We start from the raw sequence: 10,692 nt of genomic DNA, 5'->3' as shown, positions 1-10,692 counted from the left end.
GTGTAATAGCTACACGATAAAAAATGTTCTACAATTTAAGATATTGTGCTGTAAGTGCTTAAACATAAAGGATGTGTGGGAGGGATGGATGGACATGAAGCATGTTATTTTTCTGTTTCCTAAAGAGAATATGGAATCTTTTACCAAGAAAAAAAAAAAAAAAAAGAGAATATGGAATGACTTGAAAAAGTGAACGCTAAAAAGCTAGACTGACGTATGTAAAGAACAAAACGCAAGTTTGTCTCGTAGGGTCTCAACGTATCCAGATGGCATGGACAAAATTACTTTTGGACTTCTCAGTCCCGCTTGCTTTAACACATTTTCTTATGCCAGTTCATTACGTGACCTTTTCTTTAGCAATCAAGGCAGGAATGACAAAGTAGACAAATGATTCGTTCTAGGGTTTTTTCTTTTTTTTGGAGAAAATGGTGGGCTGAGGTTTTGATTTATCTCCACCAAGATGGTCGGTTGGATTAGAAGACTCAAATATTTGGAGATCTTGATCCACAATATCAAAATTGAGATGTCGAGTTAGGACAAGGTTTAAGTTTGATCATAATCATATTCAGGATCCTACATCATATATATATATATATATATATATATATATATATATATATATTGTACATGCATGTGATATGACGGCACATATAGCGGACATATCTCGCTAATGCACCATGAGTGACATTAAGGTGTAGGAAAAACATAATAATTTCTTGCTATAACGGGCCAAAATTAATTCTACCTTTAGTTTAAAATAATGGTGATTAATTAAAAAAGTTTCAGCGAGAATCTCATGTTTTATGAGCAACATTTATTTACATAATGGTCACTATTTGACTTCATCATAATATACATTATTATGATGAAAATAATGTCCATTATTCTTCATTTATATGTTTTCCCTGATACAATATAATCTTCTTTCAAAATTCAAATTTTTGATATCAAATTTTTTGTCAAAAGAATTTGCCTTGCCTTCACAAAAGGTAAATTTTTTGTATGTGAATCATAATTCAAAAAATTAGTGGTTATTTTTTTGTCACTACACATTTTTTTCAGTGATTTTTTTTTATTTTAATACCATTAGAGTAGTTATTATAAATTCATTATTTAATATAAAAATTTGAAATCACAAAATTGTAGCAAATATGGCCATTCTAACAGATAATAATCGTTTTGTCCATGGTTCATTATAATAAAGTCATTGTTGAATTCTTGACTAGATTAATCAAAGTATTGACATATTTATCAAGATTAATATATTTGCTTTTCTAGATTCTCTCTAGAATAAAGAGAAAAGAAAAGATAGAATGGTTTATAGATGCTATACAGTAGATAATTGCAAAACTATAATATGACAAAACTTGCATTAGCCATCAATTTATGGCAGGTGATACGTAAAATTCCCCTTTGAGAAAGAGAAAAAAGAAAATGGCAGACTAGCAAATTTAGATAATGGATCTTGTCTCTGATGATGATGATATGCATTGAATAATGGCTTTGATATGTTATGACAAGGCTTGAGTTAAATTATTTAACAAAGTTTGTTGTCACTAGATTTGTTCTCAAAGAAATGGAAAAGAAAAAAAAAAAGTAGAATAATGGATTTAGATAGTAGAATTTCTTTTCAATTAATGCTACGCATTAGATAATTTTCCTAATATTAGATAGCAAATTTTGCATTAAATCACTCAAAAAAAAAATATATTGGTGCTAGCTAGCTATGTATACATGGTAGGTGATACGCATGCATATCTAGAATTATTGGAAGAGAAAGAGAAAAGAAAAGACAGACTAGTAGATTAGACAATAGATTTTGCTTTCCATGGATGGCATGTATTAGATAATGGCTTTGATATATATGACAAAGCTTGCATTATATTGTTTAACAAAGTGTATTGGTGCTGGCCAACGCTCTCGCATGAATCAGAAAAAAAAAAAAAGGCCGGATAGCAAATTTAGAGAGTACATTTTCTTTTAGATGGAAGTTATGTATTAGACAATTAACCAAACATAATGCGACAAATCTTGCATTAAATTATTCAAAAAAATCACTACCAGCCATCAATAATTGACAAGTGATACACATGCATCTCCATAATAACTGTGGAGAAAGTGAAAAAAAGAGAAGGATAGACTAGAGAATTATGGATTTAAATTTTGATGGATGATATGCATTGGATGGTAGTTTTGAGATAATACGATAAGGCTTCTGTTAAATCATTTAAAAAAGTTTGTTAACGCAAGCGATCTGCACGTGGTAAGTGATCGATATATCTTCGGAGTATTCATAGAAAAAGAAAGGTGAAGGGAAAAGATAGGGTAGTGTGTTTAGATACTAGATTTTGTGTTTTATGGATGTTATGCTTTAGAGGCTTCTAATAATTTATCAAAATTTTTACATTAAATTATTCAAAAAGATTATTGGCACTAGCCAGCTACATGTGACAAATGATACACATGCATATCTAAAGCCATCCTCGCAAAAAGGGAAAAAAAAAATTGAACAATTTATAATGCAATAAGGTTTGCATTAAATTGTTCAAAAAAAATTCATACAATATTGAAAAAATTCAATAATACTTACCATCCATATGTGGTACGCAAAAATCCTGTATATCCGATTTTTTTCTCAAAAAAAAAAGAAAAAAAAAAAGACAAAGTAGCAAATTTAGATAGTAGACTTTGTCTTGGATAAAAGCTGTACGTCAAATAATGGTCTTAATATAATGCAATAAATGCAATAAAGCTTGATCAGTTAACTTGTTCGAAAAAATACCTATAAGATTGTAAAGTTCGTTAGTATAGATTCGCATGCAGCATGCAAAAATAATGCATAATTGGAGTTGCTCTTTTAAAAAAGAAAAATGATGGAGTAGCGGATTCAGATAGCAGATTTTGTATTTGATAGAAGTTATATCTTATATAGTGGCTCGAACATGATCTAATAATAATTTTATTAAATTATTTGAAAATTTATATAACCTTAAAAAAATTATCGGCATTAATCATCTGCCCACACGACAGGCAAAAATCCTTACGTATGTAGAGCCACTCCAAAATAAAAAAAGTAAAAGACAGATTAGCAGAGTTAGATAGTAGATTTTGTCTTCGATGGAATCTATACATTAGATGATGGGTTCAATATAATGTGACAACACTTGATTAAATTGCCCGATAAGATTCATTAAAGTTGAGAAAGAGTTTATATGATTTATGTATATGTTTGCATTAGTAGGAGGCGTTGTCAGCAATAAGCCACCTAGCTATGTATGCCGGACAACAGGTTATACGATGTAGACTAGATCTCATATCCATGAGACTGTCGACGTCATAAACCGCTGCTTTTCGTTTTGACTTCTGGGATCTGAAACTTGAATGCACCGCAGACGAAGAAAATAGAGAAGGCTGTGCGTCGGTGGCAAGCCTTCTTCTCGTCTACCTTTCTTCTCTTTATAAATGTTTTCTGAAGTGTGATTATTTTAGGTTGCCAAGTAAGAACGGTAGAACACAGCTTTCCAAACACTTCCCAACTTCTCACCTCTATGCCTTGCTAAACTTGTCTCTTGCAAGCGTTCTGAAAGAAGGCTATCAAGAGAGAATTAAGCATGCATTAGACCACTAATGCTCAAGCCTATGAATACCTTCCCATGTTCTCACCAAGTATATTTGAAGTTTGCCTGCATGGAACTGTATATTCTCGTTAGACCCACCTAAGAAACTGAAAAAACTTGCGGGGTGTCAGATTTACAACCGGAATTGAAATGAGAATCAAAATAAATTGAAATAGAAATCGAATAGTCAAATTTTTCAAAACATTTGATTCGTGATTAAAATTAAAATAAAAATTAAAAAATAAATTATATAAAAATAAAGATTGAATTTTAGATACATTAAGATATTTCTATTCTATCTTAAGAACGAGACTCTTTCCAACCAAAAAAACACTCATTCTCATTTTAAACCTCAATTATTCCAACCATTTAGACCTCAATTATTCCAACCAAACACCTTCCTGTTCTCTAGATACAGAGGGTTTTTAAAATGTTCGGTTACGAAGGATTGCTAAAAGATTTTTTTTTTTTTTTTAAAAGCCTTCTATATGGCACAAAGGAATTGGCGGGATTCACAGGTATACAGTGATAGCAACAATCCCACTTTGTGATGGAGCTTGACACCAAGGTTAGGCCCCTAGCATTTACACTAGTTACCCAAACTATTTATGACCAGCAATTATATGGAACAAAGTCAGATAACCTACTCGAACCGTGAAATTTTCCTCTTTTTTGAAGGCCGGAGATGAGGAACCCAAAAACACATGTATTAAGTTGTGAAAATTAAAACGAAAAGCTTCTATGTATTGTGGATTCCCTCATGAAAGCAAAAATGCAAATAGGATCCATATACCAGCTCTCATATGAAAGCTCCAACATAAATAACACAAAATTCCAAAAACTTTATTGCTTGCTGCCTGTCACAAAACGGGAAAAGAAACATTAGTCCCAAAAAATACATCACTTGGAGATGGGAAAATCTTCAGATATTACACTAAACAATTACAGATGCAACAGAAATATATCAAATTCCATCAGCAACGTGCCATGAATTGGGATATTTCTAGGTCATGCATAGGAATCTAATCATGGATAAATTAACTATATTCTTATTATACAAAACTTTACCAAAAGAATCACAACTGGATGGCTTCATATAAACTTTACAACTATGACTTTGTAATATAGCTTGATGTGTATGCTGATTGCATAAACATATCAAAAAACTCTTATGTTGCAAACAAGCAGACATCCAGATTCTATTCTGTTTTTAAGAATCACCTTATCAAAGAGAAAGCTTTCCTCTGATGAAATCAAATCATTGTCATCAGCATTGTAACTTGATTTTACTTTCACATGCTCTTGACTTTCCTTCGGGTCTTTTTTGAATTTCTTTATGTAACATCTAATGTCATGAATCCCACCAGTTTCTGTTGGTTCATGTGCAAAGGAACACTGTGCGTTTCCACCCTGTAGTGTATCAAAGTCCACTAGATCACCTTGATTATTATTCTCATGAAACAGGCTATCAGCCTTAATACCACTGCAACTGCTAATTGCAAGATCAGATCCCATGATGCTTGGTGAACATCGAGTTTGGTTATCTGACTCCTGTGAGGAAAACAAACATGTCATAGTGCTCAAACAATGCCCGACAGAAATCAAAGGACAAACATTATATTGGTGACAATATTTACTCTCAATGTGATAGTAACCTAATTCTTTCCAAATTATTTCGGGAATTAAAATTAAAGTAAAAAATAAAAAATGCCATTAAGCTACAAAATGGTTGCAGGATGCTTGTTCGCTCAGGCTTTCAATGTCTTGATTTTAATCACTATAGACCCTAATGGATGACATACACAAAAAAATTGTATTGTGTATTAGAAAACGTTGTCTTTTATACACTTATCGAACCCAGGAATTGTCTATTTAATATCTCGCTCGGAAATATCTGCCTGAATTAGCTGGAAAAATAAGAAATCTCAGTTCATGAAGAGACAAACCTCGTGACAGTTAGGTTGATTATCGGGGAAGTGGGACACTGAAAAAGCCAATCCATCATTGCAGGAAAATCTACTGCTTCCCATTGGGATAACTGAGCTTGGTTGTGGATCTTCTAGTGACGAGAAATCAGAACTATCAAAGGTTGATATTGAGACACATTCATCAAAATAATTCATTGCTTCTTCTGCCAAACGCCTCGACATCCTAAGACGTTCTATGCTTGCCTAAAACCACATGTGCGAAAATCAATAAAGATAAAGATATCATAATCAATATGCAACTAGGAAGTACTAGCTGAAAAAGACAAGAAGATGTATAATAGTGCAACCATCAACCAGATCGACCTCACCTTTCTTCTTGGTCTTGATCTACGTGCCTCAGAGCTTTTAGGATCTGGCACTATCTCCTTTAGAATTCTACTGAGTTCTTGCCCACGGTGCTCTTCAACGGCCAAATCTGCCCGCAGTTTTCTTGCACGTTCTTGGGACTGAATGTTCCATAGCAACAGCATACTTTTAGAATTTTTAAAAGATATCAGATTCTAATGCAGTTTATATAAGATAGCTAATGTGAAACCTGCTCAAACTTCCAGGCATATTCCCTTCTGATGTCAGAAACTAGCTCAATTGCATCAGTGTTCACCAACTCAGGACGGATATCTGCAATATTGTCTGTTGTAATGATTGCAGGGTTCTTTATCCGGATAGCCTGATGGAAGGTATAACATCATTTATTAATAATACAAAGCAAAGTGCCAGAGAGATATTCAATACTTGTAATCAGGTAAAAGAAACAAATTAATAAGATTTAACATAAAATTCCTATTCTCAAAGTACTGCATAATTTAAGAGGAGCTCATATAAAAGTAAAAAAGTGATTCATTACATTCCACATGTTGATATGATCTATTAGGTTCAACAAGTGCTTTTAAGACCAAAGGTATAACTTCTCATATGTTGTAATATGATGGAACTGATGACCTACTTGTGAGAATAAGAACTGCCAATTGAAGCAGCATATAATGAAGGGAAATAACATGGTCAGAAGGAACTGAGTTTTTCATTTTATTTGCTCCTTGGATAGGAAAGCAATTTGGATTAATATATTTCTTTTTCTTTTTCTATAGTTAAATTGATATATAATACAAATAAATCTAATGATGCACAGAATGATCCAACCAGTATATGCAATGACTTGCAATAAAGTTTATTTTAATTGTTCTGGGAGATTTATATTTTGAATGAAGGGATAAATAATCAGGAAAGAGAAGAGGCATTAATTAAATCATGAAAGGATAATTATCAGGTATTCTTTTTCCTCAGTTTACAAATGTTGGGCCTCTCTGGGTTAAGTCAATCAGATATGGATTTTTGAGATCTTAGCCTCCTTATATAAACTTTTTCAGATATGACAAAGCAAGCTTCCAATATAGACATGCTAAAGTGCTTCTGTAACCATTAGACCACAACAATGACAAAGTAATATAGACTATCATGATCTAGCTTTCATGTAACCATATCAGATTTAGCTTTAGCAAGTTTTGGGGTAAATGATGCAGACAAATCATGATCCACTAAATGCACATTGATTTTAGATAGACATGCAACATATTTAGACCCTCTGGACACCAACAAGAATTTGAGAAAACTCCTATTAACCAGCTAAATACCTGGAGTAGGAGCTTTTTGGTTGAAATTATGAATACAGTTTCAGGGTCACTCTAATCATTCTATTCATCCCATCTTGATTGGTCGGAGGCTAGTATGATATCCACAATTAGCTGCACGAATATGATGTTCTAGTACATCTACAATTAGTTCTTCAAACTCAGATATAAGAGAAGATTATAATGCTAGAACCTCCCTCATCTTCATGATAACCATCATAGATAAAAAAAATCCATAACATTCTTACAAGCCTAAAACCAAGCATTAAGGCATAGTTCTCTATACTTTCAACTTTTAAACTGAAACATTCAAATATACTTTTATAAATTTAACTTCGCCAGAATGAAATCCTACATGAGCAAATCAGCTCTTGCTTCATAGTATAGATGGCTGAACGCACTCTTCTGCTTTACACGAGAATGTTTGCCATGAGTGAATTGGTGAAGGATTCAACTGCTGCATTGAATTCGGAAAAGACCAAAGATTGCTCACCGCTGTTCTTGTGGTTCGAAGAATGAAAAATGATGAACCATAAAATGTTTTGAACCATATTATGCTTTGAGCTATTGTCTAACTAAGATGAGCAAACCAATGCAATAGTCTCATGAATCATGTTTTTCTAAGCAAGGCCAACACAACCTATTCTAGATCACATAAAAATTCCAAAGGTACTTTCATTAACTTGCTAGACTCATTCAGATATAACATGTCCACATTAAGTATTGTAGCATCTTATGCATGTCCTATGAACCAAATAAACGTATTTGACATTGACGTAAGATGCTATCTTTGTTGAAGTTGTAAGGTCTTTCCATTACTCTGGCCAAAATCCTTCTCTGACTGACATATTTAATGTGGTAGGCCATGTATAGGATCCAAAACAAAAGGCATTAGCTGAACTTCTACTGACCCCAGCCTTACCTTCAAACCAGAAAAAGTAACATTCTTGTACATGTTCTAAAATGTTCTAGTAGTTAACTGTTCCGTTCTTTGCATACCACACAAGTAACTTGACAGTGAGAAAACAAAACAAATGCCGAAAAAATTTGACGACTATGAATTTCCAAGTTATTATTAACTTCTCCATAAAGCTGACAACCAAAACTCGTTCACAGGTAGGAACACCTCTCCAAAAGACAAATCATCATGTGTAACCTCCAAGATATTTTCAATTGCACCAACTTGTTTGACATAAGGCTCGGACTGACTAAGATGACGAGGGAAGACATTCATGCCATCACCTCACACCATTTATAATCTCTAATTAATCAATTCAATGACTAGAATAGTAACACCATTGACACATCAAACCTTGTGTTTTGATCTTCATGCTTCTAAATAGGACAAATTAGCATGTTTAAAGTCATCTAAGACATCTGATTCATATGACTGATGTCGTCAGTAATCATATTGCATGCCTACTTCCAGACTTGATTGATCTTGAGAGGGCATCTCTACACAACAAACTATCATCTCTACAATAAAGTTTTCATCTAGTACATGAAGAAATTTCAGTCAACCATCATGTTTATCAGCCTATCATCTTTCATGCGCATCATCTATTTCCTTCATTTGTTCACAACTTATCACCACCAATATCTGTCATTTCAGATGCCTTCTTTCATAGGGCAGCATAGTTTCTGGAGTTGGCTAAAAGATTTATCGTCGACAACGTTCAGGCACTTATTTTAAAGGCACTTATTCCAGAATTTTTGAGATTAAATTAAGAAATTATACGAGTACATGATAGATGGAATAAAGCTACAGAAACGTTTTTGCATGTTTTCACGTATTAAATTATAGAAACTATAACTGCAGGATGTAAAAATAGTGTAGCTTACATTCTCAAGGTCATTTCTAATCTCAGAAACTGCTCTTCTTACTTCTGACCGAACAGTTTCATATATTCCATCAGTTCCAGTATCAGCAGAGGAATGGTCAATCTGAAAAGATTCACAATCATAGACAAATAAACCTTAAATCAGGATAACAAACCAATAGCATCAAGAGTTAAAACTGGTGATCTAAAATGTAAACATCCACCATAGTAACCTTATGAATTAGCTATAAATGACAACTGAAAGAATCAAAAGCACCTTCATCTGTTCGCAGAATGCGCTGATAGTTGCCTCCTCTGTTTCAGAGAAAGAACTTGTAGAAATCCCATCCTCCCAATGCCGTACTAGCATGCATGTCTTAAAGAGTTCAAACCAACTATGTTATACATCAACAACAACAGATCACACAAATTCCACGACCAATAATCAACAAAAAATGCTTTAATAATTCATAACTGACTTACACTAGATGTATCCCATGTCTCAGAAATTGGGTGCCTACTTGTCCATGTTTGCAAATTCCTCACTTGTTCCGGCAGTTCAAAGTCATTCAAAGCCATGTCGGTCTTCTTCTCAAGACCATTGGATGAAAAGCTACTTGTCTCTTTGTTTCTCGAACTTGAAGATGACCCATGTCCATGTTCTACTTCACTCTGATTGGCAAAAATAAGAATACAGCCTCAAACACAACTCATATGCTTCAACCAAAAATCAAAGTTTGACATGAAGACATTCAAACCTCAGAGTTCCCATGGTGCCCCCTCGAAAGCGACCGGAGCCGCCTCCCGGTACCAATCCTCGATAAACTCCGACTGGATTCACTCCGACCGCCCAAGCCCTGGGCCCCAAGATCTGAGCTTCTCGAAACTGACCGCCCTCTTCTGCTTCCAGAAAGATCACTACCCCCTTTCGAAGCACGAACCCTACCTTCAGAATCCGGCGACGAGGAACTCGAGCAACCGAATAGGGGATTATTCCTCGTATTCGAGAACTCCGACAACACGGACGAAGCCGGCGGTTGCTTGGCATAACTTCTCGGTGTGGCGCTCACGCTCCTCGACCTCCGATTGGGGATCTTCTTCTGGGAATCCTCCGTGGGCCGATCCTTTGAGGTAGAAATGGTACGAGAAGAGGACGCGTAGCTCCCTCTCTTGGACGCCGATTTGAAGGCCGAGGTCGCCATTTTCGGGCGAAATCCAGCAAGAAAGAGGAAACCTCGCAAAGGCTTGACCTTTGGATTCGAGACGGAGGAACCAATGCAACAGGGGAGATCGATAGGAGGCTGCTTTTGAGGATCGGCAAGCCCCAGGAACGGCTCACGAGAAGGATTTAGAGGGTATCGGTGAAGAGACCCGAAAGGGAGAAAGGGTTGGAGGCGGAACACGGGAAGAGGGGGGGTCGCTTTGGGATGGAAATCGAATCTTTACGGAAAGGGAGAGGCGCCAAGCTGGCCAAAAATTGCAATTGGACCAAACTGGCCTCTGATTACATACTACGTCATGGTGGCTTATGGTTTTATAGAAGTGGATTAACCGTTTAAAGTATTTTTATTGTGATAATGCATCATAATAGATTCATCAATTTATAATAAGAATAGCAATGGATAGAATTTGAGGTCTACCC

At 34.9% G+C, this 10,692-nt stretch overlaps 1 protein-coding gene across 1 annotated transcript; it reads right to left on the bottom strand.

Moving 5' to 3' along the window:
- Window positions 1-4,538: 4,538 nt before the first annotated feature.
- Window positions 4,539-10,478, bottom strand: LOC105046122 (uncharacterized). The gene is made up of 8 exons (XM_010924635.4): window positions 9,809-10,478; window positions 9,534-9,722; window positions 9,328-9,426; window positions 9,073-9,174; window positions 6,141-6,272; window positions 5,914-6,051; window positions 5,564-5,788; window positions 4,539-5,168 (listed from the first exon to the last, which is right to left on the bottom strand). The coding sequence occupies exons 1-8, from the start codon at window positions 10,250-10,252 to the stop codon at window positions 4,776-4,778; spliced, it is 1,722 nt and encodes a 573-aa protein (XP_010922937.1). The 5' UTR covers window positions 10,253-10,478; the 3' UTR covers window positions 4,539-4,775.
- Between the last annotated feature and the right edge of the window lie 214 nt (window positions 10,479-10,692).

Source organism: Elaeis guineensis, chromosome 5, assembly GCF_000442705.2.
Source record: "Elaeis guineensis isolate ETL-2024a chromosome 5, EG11, whole genome shotgun sequence".
NCBI classification, from domain to species: Eukaryota; Viridiplantae; Streptophyta; class Magnoliopsida; order Arecales; family Arecaceae; genus Elaeis; species Elaeis guineensis.
The sequence above is the reverse complement of the archived record's forward strand: the minus strand, read 5'-3'. Positions and strand labels throughout refer to the sequence as shown.